Genomic DNA, 20,789 nt, shown 5'->3' on the forward strand with positions numbered 1-20,789 from the left:
CATGTAACTGTGTCCTGGGACACATACATAAGGAATTACATGGGCCATATTGTGTGTATGTGCTGGGGGGAGGGGAGACCCCAGAACAATACCCTCCCCCATCCCTCCTCAATAGGCGGAAGCCACTGGCTTCCTCCCTTTCCTGCCTCCTGCCTCCTGCCTGCTGGCAAGACTGAGGACCAAAGGGAGAAGAGGAGATGGGAAAACTGGTCACATAGTCCCTAGGTCTGTCCTTACATCTCTCCCCCACCTCAAGTGACCCCATTCCAGGGCCTTCCAGGCCACAACCATCCCCAGCCTTGTGGGAGCTGGACTGGGGGGGGGGCGGTGAGCAGAAGCAGGGTAAGTCCTCCCCACCCCTTCACTGCTACCCCTCCCACCCACGCCACCTCATTTCCTCTTCCTCCCCAGCACCAACACGCACTAATCAGTACAGGCCCAGCAGCCAGACCCAGACTAACTGACCGGAGGCCTAGCTTGTCCTGGCTGACCTGGTCAGCCTCCAGAGTATGGTCTGGCTGGGGCCCCCTTTGCTGCTCCCCATCCTCTTTCTGGCTTCTCATGTTGGTAAGTCTCCCCCCAAGCCACTCCCACCTCCAGCCCCCAAAGCCTTGATTCTCCCCTAAGAAGACTTACTATCACTGCCGTCGCCTTTATGTATGCCCCCATCTGCTAGAAAGTGGGATCAAGGCCTCCAAAACCCAGGCAGGCACTAGAAACCACTGCAGCCTGGCACTGGGAGTAGAGCTGCATGGACTGTGTTGGGTTTTAGGATCAGTAAAGCACAGCAGGGCCTATGGGGGCCCTGAAGTTTTCAGTGGGTGCTCGTACGGTCAGTGTGTTGGATTCATTTAATTAATCATTTGACAAATATTTGTCTAGCCCCGACAATATTCTAGGAGCTGTACTATGGGTCACTGGTTGAAAGGCAGACAGCCTCCAGATCTATGTAACAGATTCTATGATGCTGACCTCCTATGGCTGTTACGGGGTTTAAAGGAGGTAACTTACGCAGAGTGCCCGGTGCCCAGTTGTTGTGTAAGCGGGAGCTGATTCCTTCAGTGATGGCCGGAGAGGATTAGAATGCAAAGGCTACTTTTGAGTGGTAGTTGGGGACACAGGACACAGGGAGAAGGATAAAAGGCACAAGTAGCTTCAGAGGAGCGCGGAGAAGGAGTCGGCTACTCTGCCTGAGGATAGTAGATGACAGGGAGTCCGGAAAGACCTCGCGTAGAGCGGTGGTCTTCATTCCAGGCAGCCAGAACAGTAGAGGCAAGTCTCCGAGGTGAGGACGTGCATGGGAGAGAAGGTTCCTGCAGGGAATTCAGCAAGAGAGGCAAAGTGTGGGCAGCGAGGGGCCCAAGAGCATGCTCTGTGTCCTGAGGGCAATGGGGAGCCATGGGGGGTTGCAGACCAGAGAGTCACAAGGTCTCAGATGGTCACTCGGGAGGATGAGTTGGGACAGGAGGGGTGTAGCGGTTGGAATGGTCCAGGTGAGTAAAGGTGAGGTCTAAACAAGAGTGGGCCTGGAGATGGGCGTGCAGGCTAGAGGCTCTGAGGAAGTCGAAACCGTGGAATCTTGTGGCTGATGGCGGCAGCCAGCAACATCCTTAGAGGTATGGAGCTTGGAGTCAGACAACCTGGCTCTGCCAGTTACTAATTGTATCTCTGAGGTTTCATTCGCTGGCTGTAAAACCAGAGTAATAACGCCCACCACCCAGGATAGCTGGGATGATAAATGAGAGAACATGCATAACGGGCCTGGCATGTAACTGACCTCCAATAAACACTAATTATCATGACAGTCGGAGCACGAGAGGACTCCGAAGTTTGTGTCTCAGGTGGTCAGTGCCGTGGGTTGAGTCAGGGAGCATCAGAGAGAAGCAGGATTGGGGAAAGCTGATAGAAATGCAGGCCCAAGCTGAGAGACTGTCCTGGGGTTGTCGACTCAGAGATGAGAGTTAAAGCCAGGGGAGTAGGTGAGCTTGCTCCAGGAAGCCTGTAGAATAATTATTATTGCCCTCCTCTGTAAATGGAAAGACATCAACTTCACTGAGGGGTGGGAAGATCCACTGGAAAACAGGTGCTCGGGCATATGGTGGGCGGTCAGCAAATGCTAACTTCAATTTGCTCATGGTAGGCTTTCAAAGAATATTCGTTGATGAGGTAAGTGACATTTAAGTTCATGAATTACGTGCCAGTTAACCGGCAGGGAGAGAAAGTAGGGGTTCCCCTCCTTTCTGCTCGGTAACCACCTGGCTGCAGAAGCCAGCCTCTCCCTAAAACCCCTGGACGGCAAGCCTGTCTAGATTTCTGGAGTGGCAGGGAGGGCTTTCTCGAAGAGGATTTTGTTCTCCAAGGCTCCCCTGGAGAGCGGCTCCCCTTTGCAAAGCGGTCTGAGACAGGTGGGGACTCAAGGGGACTGGCAAGGTATTAAACAGGGAGGAAACGGAGACAGGGACCATACATCATTCTTTCCGAGGCTATAAAGGGAAGCCATCTGGCGGGAGAAGGGGGGCGCCAGGAGGCCAGAGAGGGGGCTTTGTTTTTGTTTTTAGGACGAAGAGACTTGGGGGGAGATGGCCAGCGCGCGGCCGGGATAAGAGACAGGAAGGGAGGGGAGGGAAACGCCTGGCAGAGAGCGCGGGGCGGGCTGGGGAACCGTGGAACCGAGGACTGGCGTCCGGCTCCAGGCGCCGCGGTGGACCTGACGCTGCTGGCCGACCTGCGGCTCGCCGAGCCTCAGCGCTTCTTCCTGACCTGCGTGTCCGGGGAGGCCGGGCCGGGCCCGGGCGCCGAGGCCTGGGGGCCCCCGCTGCTGCTGGAGAAGGACGACCGCATCGTGCGCACGCCGCGGCCCGGGCAGCCCCCCCACCTGCTGCGCAACGGCTCGCACCGCGTCACGCTGCGCGGCTTCTCGCAGCCCTCCGACCTCGTGGGCGTCTTCTCGTGCGTGGGCGGCGCGGGCGCGGGGCGCACGCGAGTCCTCTACGTGCACAACAGCCCGGGAGGTGAGTCCGGGTCGCCGGGCAGAGACGGGAGGGGAGCCGCTGTCCTTGACCTCTGACCCCACCCTCCATTCCTCCCCCCCCAACCCCCACCCCCGTAGCTCACCTGCTCCCGGACAAGGTCACACACACGGTGAACAGAGGCGACACAGCCGTGCTGGTGGCACGTGTGCGCAAGGAGAAGCAGACCGATGTGATCTGGAAGAGCAACGGTGAGAGGGGCGTCCGAACGGGTTGGGCAGGTCGACACACAGGTCGCATAGGTCCGCCACCTCAACAAACAGCTCCCTGGCCTCGGCCTCCCCTGCTCTGGCCGCCCACACAGCCTTCACTCTGATACACCTGTTACCCTGCCCGCTGCAGCCGGCTCTGTCTTGAATAAGGTCCATGGGAAGCACCTGCTTCCATCCCTTCTCGGAATCTGCGCTGTCCTCCTACGGCACCCGGAAGACCAGCAGCCGTGCGGTCCTTCCCTGTTACCCCTAAGTCAGCTCTGTGTTAAACCCTCACCTTTGGCTCTCCCCTGGGAGTTATCAGGTGCTGTCATATAGGCCCCTGGCAGGGAGCAGCAGCCCCCATGGGGAAGAAGAGAACTGTTACCTCGGCCCAGGCTCTATCAGACCCTCTGGCCACTCCATGGGAGGGAGCCTTTATTCTGTGTGGCCCCAGAAAGCCCTGCCTCAGCCTTCAGACCCACAGCCCTTTGGCTGCTTTTGCATCCCTGGGCTTTTGAGGGAGGAGGACCCTTCCCTCTCCTGAGCACCAGGCCCTCTGAAGTGATGAGAGGTGTGGAGAGTCACATAGACCTGGGCTCCCCACAGTCCAATCCTGGGCAAAGAGGCAAAAAGGGGTTGTACAGTGATAGGGACCCTACTATTTGGGTCTGCAGGTCCTGGCGGAAGAGGCTTCTGGGAGAAGTCCCCACGTACATAACCCCTGAACCGTGCCCAGAAGGAGGCCTGGGAATTAGCCACACAAAGGAGGAGGAAAGGACATTCCAAGGATGAGGATTGGCTAAGAGCAAAGACAGGAAGTGCTGAAATACCATGGTGTTTCTAGAAGAGAAACCAGCATTTCCAGAGCTCAGGAATGTTAGGAATCAGGCAGGGTGTGTAGGGGCATGGGACCAGAGGGCCAAGCAGGGGCCAGACTGCAGAACGATGTGCTAAGGCGTGGGAGACTGGAGGGGTCCAAGCAGGGGAGCTGCAGAGGCCTCTGTTGGGGAAAATCCCACCGGCTGCTGAGTGGAGGATGGACGGGGAAAAGGGGGGACAGAGGCAGAGGAGACCGCCTGAAAAGCTATAGGAGGCCAGGGCCGTGGTGGTGGCCGTGAGCATCGTGGAAGGAGCTGGCCTGCTCTAGGAGATGAGGGGGACCTGGAGACTTACTGAGTGTTGGTGGGGCATGGAGCAGAGGGTGCCTCCCAGCTTTCCGCCTTGGGGCAGACCTGGCTGGTGCCCTGCCCCAGTTCTGGCCACTGTATAGGGCGCGCACTGATGTGACCTGGGCACCAGCTCTCACCTGGTGCTGAGGCCCCGACCCGTTTCTGCCCCCAGGGTCGTACTTCTCTACGCTGGACCGGCATGAGGCCCAGGACGGGCGCTTCCTGATGCAGCTCCCAAACGTGCAGCCGCCAGCCAGCGGCGTCTACAGTGCCACCTACCTGGAAACCAGCCCCCTAGGCAGTGCCTTCTTCCGGCTCATCGTGCGGGGTTAGGAGCAGAGGGCGGAGCTGGCGGGTGGGATGGGGGGCTGGGAGCCCTGCGGGCACTTCCTGTGGGTCCCCAGGGCTGCCCTAGCGCTCAGCAGCAGTGGTCGGTGGGTGAGGGTCAGCTGCTGAAAGCACATTCCTCCAGGCTGCGGGGCAGGGCGCTGGGGACCAGACTGCACCAAGGAATGCCCAGGGTGCCTGCATGGAGGTGTCTGCCATGACCAGGACGGCGAGTGTGTGTGTCCCCCTGGATTCACGGGCACCCGCTGCGAGCAAGGTAAGGAGGACAGGGAGCTAGGAGCTAGGCAGGAGAGGCTGCCTGGCTGGGGGAAGACTCTTGGACCAAGAGGATGGAGCTTGGTGAGTAGTGAGAATGCCAGGTGGGTCCCGGACCCTGAGGCCCACACACTGTGTTTCTAGCCTGCAGAGAGGGCCGTTTTGGACAGCGCTGCCAGGAGCAGTGCCTGGGCACATCGGGCTGCCGAGGTCTCACCTTCTGCCTCCCGGACCCCTACGGCTGTTCTTGTGGATCTGGCTGGAGAGGAAGCCAGTGCCAGGAAGGTATGGACTGACCTGCCCTCCGCAGTCCCTGACCCAGACAGCCGGCCACAAGATGGACCCTCCGCTTGGGCCCTGATGTACACGCCGGGCCCTCCACAGTCCCTGCTCACCCAGCCTGTCATTACCCGGGCCCCAGCTGTGCCCTCGCTGCCCCTGACCTGTGTCCCTCTAACCACAACCCCTCTGTTCCCAGCCTGTGCCCCTGGCCACTTTGGGGCGGACTGCCGTCTCCAGTGCCAGTGTCGGAACGGTGGTACTTGTGACCGCTTCAGCGGCTGCGTCTGTCCCTCCGGCTGGCATGGAATGCACTGTGAGAAGTCAGGTACAAGGGTCTTTGAGATCCCTCAAAATAAGTCAGCCTTCACCAGGCACATCTCTCCTTGGCTCCAAGTCCTGTGCTCGGGGAGCTCCGGGTTCAGGGGGTGTTCTCACCGCCCAGCCCACATCACCCATGCAGGGCTGGGCAGCAGCCCAGAGTGGGTAGGAGCCCAGAGGAGACCCCTGGCCAGTCTGAGAGGTTCAGGCAGGGCTTCGGGGAAAGTGGCAAGATCTGAGGTGGGGTATAAAGGATGAGCACGAGATGGCTGGGGAAAGAGCATGGGCAAAGGCCCAGGGGTTGAGGACTCAGCATCGGGTATCAGGAGAGTGGAGTAAGGGGAGGCTGGGGGAGTGGTCAGAAGAGTCAAACCTCAGGGACTTGGAACAGCAGGCCAGCAGGTGTGCTGGGGGCAGGAGGGAATTGTTGAAGATGCAGAAGGCAGTCAGATTTGTGTTTGAAAGAGGGTGCATGCAGCTGGACGGAGAGTTGGAGGCAGGAGACCCAGAGGGTCTGTAACAGCCCAGAAACGAGCGAGGCCTGAACCAGTGTTGGTCTGTAAAGCCAGGGAGGGGTCTGCTTTGGCCAAGAGAGGACATCGCGTTGGGGGCACAGGAGGTAGACCCCAGAGGTGGGGTATGGGAGCCCTGTGGGACTCTGCTGCGTTCAGGCTCGAGCGACTGCACAGATGGAGGCACCTCCACTGAGATGCACGACACGGGACGAGGGGCGCCTTGTGGTCAGCGTCTGCCCCGTGGGGCTCCAGGATGCGTCCTCTCTCTCCCTAGACCGGATCCCGCAGATCCTGGATGTGGCCTCAGAACTGGAGTTCAACTTAGAGACTACGCCCCGGATCAACTGTGCGGCCGCGGGGAACCCGTTCCCAGTGCGGGGCAGCATGGAGCTGCGGAAGCCCGATGGCACGGTCCTCCTGGTCAGCCCCCACCCTAACCCCTCCCCCACTCCCACCGGCCTCACAGTTGGTCCCTAAGACCCCGAGCCCTCAGGGCTTTCCATAGGCTCTACCCACTGGCCTGACTGCGGCTCAAATGGAGTCAGGCTGATGGTTGAGAAACCACCACGGGTCCTCTATCCCCTCATCAGTCCCCATATCGGCCACGTGGGTGCCCATTCTCTATGGTCCGTCCCCTTTCCCTGTCTCTCTCAGTCTACCAAGGCCATTGTGGAGCCGGACAGGACCACAGCTGAGTTCGAGGTGCCCCGCTTGGCTCTTGGGGACAGTGGGCTCTGGGAGTGCCGCGTGTCCACGTCTGGTGGCCAAGACAGCCGACGTTTCAGGGTCAATGTCAAAGGTCAGTGATGTCCTGGAGCCATGGAGGATGGACAGTGGGCTGAGTGGTGCTCAGTGGACTGATGCCGCTCAGACTGGGCATTGTAGCAGGAATGGCAAGGGCACCGAAACTCCCAGCCCAGCACCGAGCAGCTTGTCATCAGCCTGAGGTCTGGGCTGGCCCATGTCAGGGCAGAAGCATAGCTGCGTCCTGTCTGGAAAGGACATCCCATGCCTTAGAAGCGGCATACCCTCTGGCCCTGCCCAGCCTCCTGCCTGGCCATGGCAGCCCTCTCCACATCCCCACAGCCCCTACCCACAGTGTGCCTTTAATGCCTCTGGGGTGCTCCTGCCTGCTCTATCACCCCCCCAGGGCTCTCAGTGCCAGGACAGGGGAGCACGTGGGGCACCTAAGCTCAGAGGGTGGCCGCTGCCCGGAGAAGCTGCACGGGGTTTCCCAGGGGAGTAGGGAGGGGGCTGCCCGTGCCCAGGATGGCCCAGAGCAGGGCATGGCCAGGTCGCTTCACCTGCACCAGCGCCGTAAGTAAGCCCTAGCTCCTCTTGCCCTCTGCTCCTGACAGCCCACCTCCCCCCACAGACGCCCAGACCTCTCCCCTCTTCCTCTTTCTCTTCCTCCCCACTTGCTCTCCTCCCCTCCCACAGCCTCCTAGCTGCCCCATGAGCAGGACCAGGACCAATCCATGTGGCCCGGGCTCCACCTCCAGCCTGTCTCTTCTCTCCAGGCTTCCGATCCCAGGCAATTTGGGTTCAAATCCTCACCACAAATTCCAGGCTCCAGAGCCTTAAGCAAGCTGCTTAGCCCCTAGCAGCTTATTCCTCTCTGCGTAGGCGGGATATCCGTGCTCACCAGGGAGGGTTGTGTGAAACAAGTCAGACGGTGCATTTAATGCGCGGAAGTTGCTGTGAGGTTAGATGATGTATTTAAGCCCCGAACGCGGGGCCTGATGCAGGGTATGCGCTCCATGTATGTTGACGTTTATTGTTACCATTATTTTTTTGAAAAATTTAATATATTTATTCAAGAGAGAGGAAACGAGTGAGCAAGCAGGGGGAGGGGCCAAGGGAGAAAGACAAGCCGACTCTGCACTGAGCACAGAGCCCAAGTGGGGCTCAGTCCCAGGACTCTGAGGTCATGACCTGAGCCGAAATCAAGGAGCCCCCCAGGCGCCCCTATTGTTACTATTATTAAAGTGCTTCTCCCAAGGTTTTGGCTGTTCTCTGGCAACTCCCAGCTATGATCTGCAGTCTAGACCATCCCCCTGATCTCCAGACCCATTTGGTGGGACCTCCAGAAGTGGGGGTCTGGTTCTAAAGTCAGTGTGGAAGGGTGGACCCACTTTATAGCTGGCCACCCCCTGCACAGCTAAGCCCCGCTCTAAGCCCTAGGCACCCAGGGCTCCAGGGCTCCAAACCCAACCCTGCTCTCACCCCCTCATGACACGCTGGCACCACCACTCCTCCCATCCCCCCAGCTTGCAACCCTGCATCCTCCTCCCAGCCTCCTGCTCTCCCTTGCTTCCGGCCACCCATTCATCCATCCACCCATTCTTCTTAGAACAAGCAGTCTGATAAGTGTTTGGGAGAGGCAAGGGAAACAGTCACAGCGCGGATGTGATAACCTGGCAAGGAAAGCTCAGGCCGGAGTAGGCGCCGTGAGCGTGGAGTGAGGAAGCCAGGCAGGAACAAAAAGCTGTTGAGGGTAGAGCTGGCTGATTCTAGGTGGCCTGGCCAAACACCTCATTCAAACCCTGCTTATACCCCCTGCCGGCTGCCTGGCCATCGGCCAGGTAAACGTCTGCGAGCCTCAGAACACGGGGAAGAGCCCTGTCCGGAAGGTAGCAGTTGGAGGTAGACACCGTATGTGTGAAGCAGCCCGGGTACAGCAGGTGTTTCATCACCGGCTATCTTTATTCCCCCCCAACGAAGACAGTGACAAATGATGGGGGGAGGGCGAGAGCAGGCTGAGACCAGGCTCTCTCCCTGCCTGGGGTCTCAGCCCCCTCTGTGTGCCCCACCCTGCGTGTCCAGAGTGCCCTCCCCCAAATCCAGCTAGCCACGGCAGACATCACTGAGCGTCTTTGGGGATTCTCTCCTGTCTTCACTGCCAGATCCTTGTGCCCCGAGCTGCCTGGGGGGCTGGACGCTGGCCCTTCTGGTCATCAGTTGGGTTTGGTCATTTCCCAGCCCGGAGGGGCCCCAGTTCCAAACCAAGACCCAGAGATATCTTTGCTGGCCAGAGCAGAGTCCTCTGATTTTTCTGAGGACTGGGCAGGCTGTCTGGACCCTGCCTTACCTTGGGTCTCCTGGCAGTGCCCCCAGTGCCCCTGACTGCCCCTCGGCTCCTGGCCAAGCAGAGCCGCCAGCTCGTGGTCTCCCCGCTGGTCTCCTTCTCTGGGGACGGACCCATTGCCTCTGTCCGCCTGCACTACCGGCCCCAGGAGGGCGACCTGGCCTGGTCCGCCATTGTGGGTGAGCCCTGGTGGGGGCGGGGGACAGCTGGGGGCGGGAGGGGGGCTGGGCAGGACAGGGGTATTGGGTAATAATGAGGGGAAAGGGCAGAATGAAAGGGGGGAGGACGGCAGCTTCTCCGGAGGTGGGGGCTGAATAATGTGTGCTGCCCCCAGTGGACCCCAGTGAGAATGTGACTTTAATGAACCTGAGGCCGAAGACAGGATACAGTGTCCGCGTCCAGCTGAGCCGGCCCGGCGAAGGAGGGGAGGGGGTCTGGGGGCCTCCCACCCTCATGACCACAGACTGTCCTGGTGAGAGGCGAGAGTCACCCCTTCGTGTCGCCCCAGGGGTTACCGTCCTATGCCCTCAGGGGTTGTCCTGTCTTGTCCCCACACCAGGGGCCCTTGCCTTTCCCACTGGAGGTTGTCCCACCCTGTCCCCTGGGGATCACTGTCCTGTCTAGCCCCAAGGACCAACTGAACAGTTCTGACTCCTGACCTCCGGTCCCAGAGCCCTTGTTACAGCCGTGGCTGGAGGGCTGGCACGTGGAGGGCCCTGACCGGTTGCGAGTGAGCTGGTCCTTACCCTCGGTGCCGGGGCCAATGGTGGGCGATGGTTTCCTGCTGCGCCTATGGGATGGGACACGGGGACAGGAGCGGCGGGAGAACGTGTCGTCCCCCCAGGCCCGCACCGCCCTCCTGACCGGACTCACGCCTGGCACCCACTACCAGCTGGACGTGCGGCTTTACCACTGTGCACTCCTGGGCCCCGCCTCGCCCCCTGCGCGTGTGCTTCTGCCCCCCAGCGGTAAGCTGTGCCCGGAAAGGGGCTTGTGGGGTCAGGATGAGGGGAGGACATGGGACACAGGAAACACAAAAGGACATGGGAGGTTACCGGAGAGAACACAGGACGCGTGGAAAACGTGGGCATTAAGGGCAAAGTAGGATGTCAGACAGACATGACCGCATGGAGGACACGAGACGGGCTATATTGGAGGCCAGGGGGAGGTAGGTCCCCAGGAGCATACAGGACAGGGAAGAGGTGGGGAAGCCAGGGTTCATGTGGAGATCAAGGGTCATGGGGAGGATGTGGTGCACCAGGAGGACATGGGATTTGGGGGAACACAGGGCACAAGGGGCATGGGGAGGACCTAGCATGCTGGGAGGACCTGGGCCACCAGGAAGACCTGGCACATAAGGAGAACAAGGGGACGCAGAAGCTTGGGGGTGAAGGGAGCTGTACAGAGTGGAATTCAACCCAGAAGGGAAAGGAGGAAGCTGGTGGGGTGGCTCCCGTTCTGGGGTCCGCTGAGCAGGGAACACGGCTAGAGTGGATCTGACCCCAGAGCCACATACCCTGCTCCCGTGTGAGCCCTGCCTTCCCACCCCTGTCTCCCTAGGGCCCCCAGCCCCTCGACACCTCCGTGCCCAGGCCCTCTCAGACTCTGAGATCCAGCTGACCTGGCAGCGCCCGGAAGCTTCGGCTGGACCTATATCCAAGTACATCGTGGAGGTGCAGGTGGCTGGGGGCTCGGGAGACCCGCTGTGGATGGACGTGGACAGGCCCGAGGAGACAAGCACCATTGTCCATGGCCTTAATGCTAGTACACGTTACCTCTTCCGTGTGCGGGCCAGTATCCAGGGTCCTGGCGATTGGAGCAGCGTGGTGGAGGAGTCCACCCTGGGCAACGGTGAGAGAGCAGGGCCCCGGGGGCTCCGGGTCCCGGGGTAGGTCTCCCTGCCCTCTCCTTCCACTCGATCTCCAGCTTTGGAGCTAGGACATCGGAGGCCCTTCCCAACAAGTCACCCCAGTCCTGATCCTGGGCACCCTGACCCTTCCCTGCTTCCATTGTCCTAATGCTGGGAAAATCCTGTCACTCCAGTGACCCATCGGCCTTCGGCCTGACACCCCTGGTCCCTCCTGGTACTCGGATCTCTGACCTCTGCCTCCCCCTTGATCCGCCCCCCTTCTTGTGTGCAGGGCTGCAGAGTGAGGGCCCGGTCCAAGAGGTCCAGGCAGCTGAGGAGGGCCTGGATCGGCAGCTGATCCTGGCCGTGGTGGGCTCCGTGTCTGCCACGTGCCTCACCATCCTGGCTGCCCTGCTAACGCTGGTGTGCATCCGCAGAAGCTGCCTGCGCCACAGACGCACCTTCACCTACCAGTCAGGATCGGTCAGTGCCTGTGCGTGTGCGAGTGTGTGTGCGTGCACGTGCGCGTCTGTCGCGGGCGTAGGACTTCGCTCAGCAGTGCTCAGGGGTGCAAGATACAATTTTCTTTATTTTTCTAGAACTGAACTCAGTTCATAAGTCAGTTTATGTAAATATTGGTGAAATAGTTAATATTCCCAGTTGAAGATAACTCTGTATGTCCATATCTCACCACGGTTAATTCAGGATTCTCCCGCTTCTCCCTGGAGGTGCCGTAAGCCTAAGTAGCATGGTGATGACACGGGAGTGGGGGCAGGAGCACGCCTGGGCATCATGCTGCCCTCTGTCCTGGCAGACGCTCCCGGACTTGGGAGCCAGCACATATCTGGGGCTGATGCCCTCAGCCCTCTGTGGCGTCCTGCCCACGGGCCATTGGAACTGTGAGTTCCTCGTCCCGGCCTCATCTCTGCAAAGGCCAGGGCCTCCTCTGGGAGACTTAAGAGCCAGGAGGCGCTCCCTGTACCCTACGGAGGGCAGCGTGTTCTGTGGCCCCCACACCCTTCGTCGCAACCCCTGTTACGGCTGTTTCCACCATTCCAGAGTTGTGCTAGACCGTGGTTCACCTGTCGCTGCAGGGGGCAAAGGAAGTACCGCCTCCACTCTCCCTGGCCTCGCTCTAAACCTGCCCGAGCTCTCGGTAGTCAGTCAGTGGTTTGAGCCCCTCCAGCCGGCAGGCCCACGCGGCAGGCCCACGCTTGGGTGCGGGCAGGGCAGGCCCCTCTCCCAGCACCCAGCCTCTCCTCTTGTCACCACCTCCCACCTCTCTCTCCCACCTGCCCGTCCTGCCTCCTGTGAGATCTTCCCCAGCGCCGTCCCTGATGGTCCAGACTCTGTCCTTGGCCCTCCACACCTGGGCCCTTGATAGTTACAGCCAAGCTTTGGCATTTCAAAAAAACAAAAATAACAACAACAAAAAAAACAAAAAAACCCTCTTCTCTCTCAAGGGCTGATCCTTGTAATAGAAAGCCTAGTGTCCACGGCTATTGTCTCTGCCATGCCTTAGTAAAAAGTCCCTTCAGAGATTCAATTGGCTTCTTTGTTCCAGCTGCTCCCTCTGAGGTCAGTGGGCACAGAAAGCTGCCACTGCTGAGGTGGGGGCAGGGTAACGGAGACAATGTTGAGGGAGGGAGGTGGGAGAGCAGCCTTGAACAGATGCATAATCCTCATATCTGCCCAGACATACCCTCCCTCGTGTGCCCCCACGAAGGTGTGCGTGTGTGCCACGCAGGAGTGCGCGTATGAGTCCACTGTGGGCACGCCCGTGTGTGTCCGCATGTGTCCCTGTGCTTGGGCCCCTCCCTGAGCACATGTGTGTGCGTGCACCTGCGTACAGTGCCCTCGGCTGTGCGTGTTTCCTCTGACTTCTTGTGCCCTGTGTCCTTAGCCGCTCACCTAGGGAGCCACCCCCCCAGGTCTGTGTTAACCCTCTTCCAGTTCTCCTGTTGGCTGCGCCCTGGGTCCTGTCCAGCTGTTTCCTTTTCCTGCCACCGGCCCTGCCCAGGTGGCCCAGCTCCTACACAGTTGGGGGAGTGGGTGTTCCTCTTTGTGGTGGTCTTTCTATCTTCAGCTCCTGGGTGGTTTCAGAGCTAGAGATGGAGGCCAAGTGGGTAGACAGTCTTCTGCTGCTGTGGAGAAAACCCCTCCACTGATTCCCGGAAGCTTGGGGCTTCGCATTTGACAGGTGCTCAGTAAATGTGCCCTAGCCCACGGCCTGAGGCTGGAATCCTCTCCAGGGTGTCCCTGATGACCATGACACCTGGTCGTGACATCGGCACAGTAATGGGAAACTTGGTACTTACCATCACAGTTCAATCCAGTTCTTTCCTGTTTGAAATGTTGGAGATATCCTCTAGCCATTGATTCATGTCTTGGTGGCTTCTAGCTGCCTTACCCACTCCTTGTTCCAGAGCCCCACATACCTGATGCCTGCTGCGGCCTCACATCTCTCTTCTTGGACATCTGTCCACCCAGTGGCCCGCCGATGGCTTCATCTCCTATGGAGATTCTGTCTCTGTGTGTTCTCTGTCTCCATGTCTGCTCCTAGCTGACCACTAGAGTGCCCTCTGCGGGGGTCTCTGTCCATTTGTCTAACTATTCTTTGATGCCTCTCTGTGCCTCTTGCTGGCCCCGTGTCTGCTGCACGGACTGTCTGCCCACTTGTCCCATTCTGTGAAGGGCGAAGAAACCATCCTGCAGTTCAGCTCAGGCACCTTGACACTAACCCGGCGGCCGAAACCACAGCCCGAGCCCCTGAGTTATCCAGTGCTGGAGTGGGAAGACATCACCTTTGAGGACCTCATCGGGGAGGGGAACTTCGGCCAGGTCATCCGGGCCATGATCAAGAAGGATGGGCTCAAGATGAACGCGGCCATCAAGATGCTGAAAGGTCCCCTGGGAGAGACCCTTGACCCCAGGCCCAGCCCCCTCTCCTTTGTCTCCCAGATCCCAGGCCCTACCTGGGTCCCTCCAGAACTGACCCCAGCCCTCAGTAGCTATGCCTTTTCTCCAGAACTATTTCTGACTAAAGTGATATTGGATTCTTTACACAGAGTATGCCTCAGAAAATGACCATCGTGACTTTGCGGGAGAACTGGAAGTTCTCTGCAAATTGGGGCATCACCCCAATATCATCAACCTCTTGGGGGCTTGTGAGAATCGAGGTAAGCCCCCAGCTCCTCACCTGCCCCTTCTTCCCAGGCCCCATCCCCTGCTCACAGCAGCAGCTTGCCAGAGCTTCAGGCTCCCTTCTCCTACCCTCCTACCCTTGGGGGCCGCGGCTAGCAGTGGGCTGCCAGCTTGGGAACCGCCACCCTGTCCCCGGCTCCTTCCCTCCCAGGTTACCTGTATATCGCCATTGAGTACGCCCCCTACGGGAACCTGCTAGACTTTCTGCGGAAGAGCCGGGTCCTGGAGACGGACCCAGCTTTCGCCCGAGAGCATGGCACCGCCTCCACCCTCAGCTCCCGCCAGCTGCTGCGATTTGCCAGTGACGCCGCCAACGGCATGCAGTACCTGAGCGAGAAGCAGGTGTGTGTGAGTGTGCGGGGGAGGGGTGCCGCCGCCCCAGGCCCCCCCCCCCCCCCCCGCAGCAGACCGCCAGCGGATGTGGGGTCGGGGAGACAGAGGCGGACAAGACCCCGAGCTGCGGGCCTGGGCGAGCGCCGAGAACACAAGACCAGAAGCAGGTCTGGGGGAGCTGTTGTGTGAAGCGTCTGCGGGACGTCTCAGTGGAGATGCTGAGTTGGTGGTCGGAGATACCAGCCTAGAACTCAGGAGAAGGGTCAAGGCCAGAGACATTCTGGGAGCCGTCACCCCACAAATGGTGGAGAGTCTCATGACAAGGGAGTGGACCCTGTGAGGGGGCCAGTGAGGGGATGGGTGGAGAGACCCACCAGGACGGGGTGGAGGGAGGGGCAGGGAACGGAGGCCTGAGCCCAAGTCTGAGGACACCCTGCTTGAATGGAAGGAAGGAGGGGACAGTAGCACGAGCATGAGACCTAGGAAAGACATTTTAAAGTTAGTGAAGTTTTGCGTGTCTTTGAGGCAGAGGAGTAGGGGTCAGTGTAGAGGGGTTGATGGAGAGGGGTTTCTGAGGAAGGTGGAGGGTCTTGTGGGGAGGACTTGGGACTCAAGGGAAAGGTCACTTCGGGCAAGAGGAGGCCTTCCCCACTTTCACCAAGGAGGGGAGAGGAAAGGGGAAAGGGAGCAAGTGAAGAAAGGAGGATGCGGTGTGGTCATCAGGGACAGGCCCACCCTTGTCCCAGGAAGAGGGATGCAGCCTGAGTTTGGCCATGGCCAGGTCCCAGGAAGGAAGGGACAGCCAGCAGCATGACTTTGCTGAGGCAGGAGTCGCTGATCCAGGATAAGGTCTGGCTGGCTGGGAAGAAGGGAAAGGGGCTGTTATGGGGGGAGGGTACCCACAAAGACCAGCTGTGAGGTCAGGTCCCTCACGGGCCCAAGAGTTTTGGGCTTGCTCACCCCCAGTCTTTCCTGACCTCTGACCACGCTTACAGTTCATCCACAGGGATCTGGCTGCCCGCAATGTGCTGGTCGGAGAGAACCTGGCCTCCAAGATCGCCGACTTTGGCCTCTCTCGGGGGGAGGAGGTTTATGTGAAGAAGACAATGGTAAGCCTCAGTTTCCCCACTCCAGTTCCACACCTGCCCCCCAGAACCCCTGACACAGGCCCCTCAGCCTCAGCCAACCCCTCAAACCCGTTGTCTCCCAGGGGCGTCTCCCCGTGCGCTGGATGGCCATTGAGTCTCTGAACTACAGCGTGTATACCACCAAGAGTGATGTGTGAGTGTGGGGCTCAGAGGCGCTGGAGGGATTGGTCCCCCAAAGATGCGAGACATAAGCGAGACACACCCTAGGCACGCCTCGGGCAGTATAAGCACGATTTGGGCATTCCCAGGTGTGTTCCAGGCATGGCACAGGTATGATGCTAGTGTGTCTTGGGTACACCTTGGCGATGCCCAGCATCTTAGTGGGAAGGCGGGGGGCTAGCTGGAAGGAGGCGTTGTCTTAGAAGGTGTTTCAGTGGTAAGATTGGGGTGGGGGACTTTAGAGCTGTGTTTGTCTAACACTGGGAGATACACTGGACAGCTTCGGGAATGTGGGTGGATGATGCCGGGGTGAATGGGGACACCACTCAAGGAACGTTCTCGCCTTCGTCTCTGAAGGGCGGGGTCATCCCCACCTGAGAACCTAACCAGAGCATGACCGCCAAGACCCCCTCGTTATGCTCCTCACTCCCAGGCGACCACACTGGCCCCCCTTCTGCTCCTCTTTCCAGGGAACCCGGCCTGCCTGGCCCTCCAGCTCTGGCTCTGCCCATTGGCCCCCACTGTCCACCACAGCGACCACCCCTCTGACCGCCACTCAGCTACTTCCTGCTTCTGCCCCCAGACCCCCTAGATGCCCTCCCCCCACTAGAGCTTCCGTCCTGGTCTCACCTGCATAGAGGTTGCTACAGTATAAGAGGCAGTTAAGAGCAAGGGCCCTGGAATCGCATTGCCAGGACTTGAGTCCAGTTCTACCACTTACAAGCTGTGTGACCTTGGGCGAGCCAGCTAATCTGCCAGTACGTCAGTATCTCCATCTGTAGAATGGGCATAACAATAGCACCTATATCATAAGGCTGGTGCAAGGGTTAAATGCATGAACATATACATTAGATGATCAGTGCGTGTCCCAGAGCCCAGTCATTAAAATGTTAGCCGTGCTGATGTTGAGCCTGGGAGCAGCTATGAAGGAATTTCAGTGGATCTAATAATCTGTGAACTGAGTCTAATAATCAGTGGAACAGAGCCAGCTGCTGGCCAAGGCAGACACCTGCAAAGTAGACCCACTCAGGAGCTGGGAGGGGCTGCACCTGGGGCAGGTAGACACTAAACTGCTGGCCCCAGGGCCTAGAGGGGAGCTAAGTACGTCCTTCTCATTGCAGTTGGTCCTTTGGGGTCCTCCTCTGGGAGATCGTGAGCCTTGGTGAGTTCCAAACTCCCAGACCCCAGCCCTCTCCTTCTCCCCCACCCCCCATTCCGGGGCTGAGAGAGTGCCATCCCCTCCTGCAGGGGGCACACCTTACTGTGGCATGACCTGTGCCGAGCTCTATGAGAAGCTGCCTCAGGGCTACCGCATGGAACAGCCTCGTAACTGTGACGATGAAGTGTGAGTGTCCTCAGCCTGCAGCCCTGGGACCCCTCACCCCAGTCGACCCTGACCCCTCCTCTCAGCAATGCCCCATCCGCAGGTACGAGCTGATGCGTCAGTGCTGGCGGGATCGTCCATACGAGCGACCCCCCTTTGCCCAGATTGCGCTCCAGCTGGGCCGGATGCTGGAAGCCAGGAAGGTGAGGAGCCTGGGGGTGACGGGGACTAGGGCTCAGCAGGCTCCAGGGGTGCCACTGTCATCTGGGCCACCTCTCCTTACCGGGCACAGAGCCAGAGTGACAACGCATGAACGGTCAGCTAACCAAATGGATGGATGGGTGAATGAATGATATAGTAAGTGAATGAATGAATAGAGTTAGTGGATAGATGATGTAACAAACATAAGAATAAACACATAACTAAATAACTGAATCTAATAACCAGGTGAATAAATGAATTATGAGGTAAATATGAAGGAAGAAAGAGATCAGAATGAGCAAATGCATAAAGAGTTCTTCATATGAATTAATGACTAAGTAGCTGTAGGAATTAATAAACTGTCGTAAGAATGAAGGAATGATCAGGGGCGCCTGGCTGGCCCCGTTGGTGGAGCATGCGACTCTTGATCTCGGGGTGATGTGTTCGAGTCCCACGTTGGGTATAGAGATTACTTAAAAATAAAGTCTTTAAACCAACAAGAATGGATGAATGCTCAGATAACCACATAAATGGATAAGTGATAAAGAATAGCTTTATGAATAGATGAATAAATGAATGAATGCATGAGCAAACAATTCATTTGATGGATACATAAAAAAACCTAAGATGAACGGATAAAGATGTGGCGTATACAGTTGACCCTTGAACAATGGATGGGTTAGGGGCACCGATCCCCTAGGTAGTCAAAAACCCGCATAAAACTTTTGACTCCCCCCAGACTTATTTACTAATAGCCTATTGTTGACTGGAAGCCATACCGCTAACATAAACAGTCAACTAACATATATTTTGCATATGTATTATATACCGTGTTCTTACACGAAAATAAGCTAGAGAAAAAAACCATGTTGCTAAGAAGATCATAAGGAAGAGAAAATATATTTATACCACTGTACAGCATTTATTGAAAAACGTCTGGTGTAAGCGGACCCATACAGTCCAATCCAGGTTGTTCGGGGTCAGTGTGTGTGATGGAATATCACGCAGCCATCAAAAAGAACGGAATCTTGTCGTTCACAGCAGCACGGGCTCATCTAGACGGTGCTCTGCTAGGTCAGTGAGATACGTCAGAGAAAGACAAATACATTTGATCTCACTTACATTGGAATCTAAAAAACAAAATAAATGAACAAACAGAAACTCAGAGAACAAATTGGTGGCTGTGGAGCCCCCACCCTGGGGCAAAATCAGTGATGGTTAAAAGGCACAAGAGGCACAGACTTCCAGTTACGCACACAACGAGTCCCAGGGATGAAGGCACAGGGTAAGGGATGTTGTCACGGATACCGTCCTTGGTGTGGTGACAGATGGTGACTGTCGAGTCGCTGTGTCGTACGCCTGAAACTAATATATGTCAATGAAAATGCTTTAGAAGAAGAAAAAACCCCTCGTAACAGTGTGACAAGGGGCTCTCACCTGAGCCCCCGGCTGTGGTCCGTGCTGGCTGCCGAGGGCCACCCTGGCCACGGGGCCATCTTGAGTCTAACTCAGTGTCTCCTCGGGGAGCGCTACCACATTGGAAGCCGGGGAGCTCCAGGCCAGAGTCGCCCCCACCCCTGGCCCGCACTAAAGCCTGTTCTGCCCCCCAGGCCTATGTGAACATGTCGCTGTTTGAGAACTTCACTTACGCGGGCATCGACACTACCGCCGAGGAGGCCTGAGCCGCTGTCAAGCCCGAGCCCGGCTCTGCTGGTCAGAGCGACTCCACTGTCCAACCTGCGACTTCTGATCCCCGCAGCCTCTCACCTCAGCTGCCTCGAGGAATTTTTTTATTTTTTTAACTTAAGAAAAGAGGGGATCCGGGCCCCTGAGTGGCTCCATCGGTTGAGCGTCCAACTCTTGGTTTCGGCTCTGGTCGTGATCTCAGGGTCCTGGGATTGAGCCCCACATCGGGCTCCATGCTCAGCTCAGAGCCTGCTTCTCCCTCTCCCTCTGCTCCTTCCCCCACCCCTCTCTCTCTCTCTCTCTCTCTCTCTCTCTCTCTCGCTTGCTCTCTCTTTCTCTCAAATAAATGAATATATAAAATCTTCCTCTGCAGTTGCTCCCATGCCTTCAGCAGCTGCTCTTAGAGTGAGTGACTCTTCCCATTTCTCCTTCTGGTTCGGCTGCTCGACGTGTGTATCCTCTTCTGCGCTCCCCACACTCAAGCCCCCCTCAGCTCCTCCACCCAAGCCAGCACCCACTCCCCATTCGTCTACTCCCCACTCCTGGCTTTATCATCCGAAAAAAATAAATGCTATGAGACACTCCATCCAATGGCTTCCTTTCACTGCTGGCCAATCCCAAGGAAAAGTTGAACCGAAGAGAAACTGGGCTTTCCAAGAAAAACGCTGTCCCCAGTGACACAGTCGTAGGCCCAAGCCCGCTGTCAGGGTCGCCTGTCCATGCTGGGGTATGTTCTGGAAGACCCATTTTACACAGACCACCACCAACCTCTCTGTTCTAGGAGAAGTCCAGTTTCCCCCGGTCTCCTTCCTGCTCTCCAATGCCCGTCACCAGCATCTCTCCCTACATCCCTGGGTAACTGCCAGGCCAGGGGTCTGCTCTGTCCAAACAGTCCATGCCAGGATCAGCAATAGCTCAATCTCAGCTCAGACTGACACCTCAGCACCAGACCGATTCCGGCCTGTCTGGAGCTCCCACTTCTTACGTCTCTAGGTGGCCTTCCCTAGCTTGGTAGCCACCTTCCTGGCCGGCCTGTGGGCCCCCAAGGAGGAAGGCAGAGATCACTCCTGACTCCAGCCAGCCACAGCAGAGTCCTTTCCCTTCCTCAGGATCTATCTCATAGGGTTCTGGGAGGCACTCCTGTCCTGAAAGCTAGTCCCATATCAGTGCCTCAGGCTGTGTGACTGTCCTCAGATTTCTCTCCGACCAGTCCTTAAGAAACAAGGCTTGTCTTGCTTCACGCATTTTTGCAGTGAATCAGATGAAATCAAAGAAGGTATAACACAGCATGGCGTTATAGATTCTGGAATCACATGGACCCATGTCCAAGTTTCTGTTATCACTTCCTGTGTGACATTGGTCAAGTCACTTAACCTCTCTAAGCTTCAGTGTTCTCCCCTGAAGAATGGGGTGAGTAATAGCTACCTCACTGTTGTCAGCACTAAATGAGATCCCACAGGCATAGGCTGCATTGGGCTTGGTACACAGTGCGTGCTCAGTAAGTGTTAGCTGATATTATATACAGATGCAAGGAGTTTGGAAGGGGTGGTGATTACCAGAATCGGTATTCCAAAGGGACTTGAATGGATGGAGTGTGGGGCTGAATTTAAGAAGAAACAAACTGGAGTAATTAGGCTATGCAGGACAGGGGAGGTAGGATTTGCTAGAATGAAATTTCAGATCGACT

The 20,789-nt window shown here is 57.7% G+C and overlaps 1 protein-coding gene across 3 annotated transcripts; it reads left to right on the top strand.

Moving 5' to 3' along the window:
* The first annotated feature begins 411 nt into the window (after window positions 1-411).
* On the top strand, window positions 412-19,322 carry TIE1 (tyrosine kinase with immunoglobulin like and EGF like domains 1). Of its 3 annotated transcripts, XM_034650661.1 has the most exons (23): window positions 412-567; window positions 2,694-3,011; window positions 3,110-3,220; window positions 4,565-4,720; window positions 4,865-4,996; window positions 5,140-5,280; window positions 5,474-5,602; window positions 6,385-6,530; window positions 6,765-6,909; window positions 9,219-9,377; window positions 9,533-9,670; window positions 9,870-10,166; window positions 10,759-11,049; window positions 11,340-11,530; window positions 13,742-13,952; window positions 14,116-14,226; window positions 14,403-14,593; window positions 15,580-15,693; window positions 15,795-15,865; window positions 17,013-17,053; window positions 17,140-17,236; window positions 17,319-17,418; window positions 19,027-19,322. In XM_034650661.1, exons 1-23 carry the CDS (start codon window positions 510-512, stop codon window positions 19,096-19,098), a joined length of 3,420 nt encoding a protein of 1,139 aa, XP_034506552.1. In that variant the 5' UTR covers window positions 412-509; the 3' UTR covers window positions 19,099-19,322. The 3 variants fall into 3 exon arrangements, with proteins under 3 accessions (XP_034506552.1, XP_034506559.1, XP_034506566.1); XM_034650668.1 differs by lacking the exons at window positions 412-567; window positions 2,694-3,011; window positions 3,110-3,220 and adding an exon at window positions 3,838-4,116; XM_034650675.1 differs by lacking the exons at window positions 412-567; window positions 2,694-3,011; window positions 3,110-3,220 and adding an exon at window positions 4,140-4,405.
* Window positions 19,323-20,789: the final 1,467 nt, after the last annotated feature.

Source organism: Ailuropoda melanoleuca, chromosome 2, assembly GCF_002007445.2.
Source record: "Ailuropoda melanoleuca isolate Jingjing chromosome 2, ASM200744v2, whole genome shotgun sequence".
NCBI lineage: Eukaryota > Metazoa > Chordata > Mammalia > Carnivora > Ursidae > Ailuropoda > Ailuropoda melanoleuca.

Excerpts from the sequence above, each read along its gene's own strand:
- TIE1 (XM_034650661.1), top strand. The coding sequence starts at position 510 with ATGGTCTGGCTGGGGCCCCCTTTGCTGCTCCCCATCCTCTTTCTGGCT. Across the intron at positions 13,953-14,115 it reads GGCCATCAAGATGCTGAAAG|AGTATGCCTCAGAAAATGAC; the intron begins GTCCCCTGGGAG and ends TTCTTTACACAG. Across the intron at positions 17,237-17,318 it reads CGTAACTGTGACGATGAAGT|GTACGAGCTGATGCGTCAGT; the intron begins GTGAGTGTCCTC and ends CCCCATCCGCAG.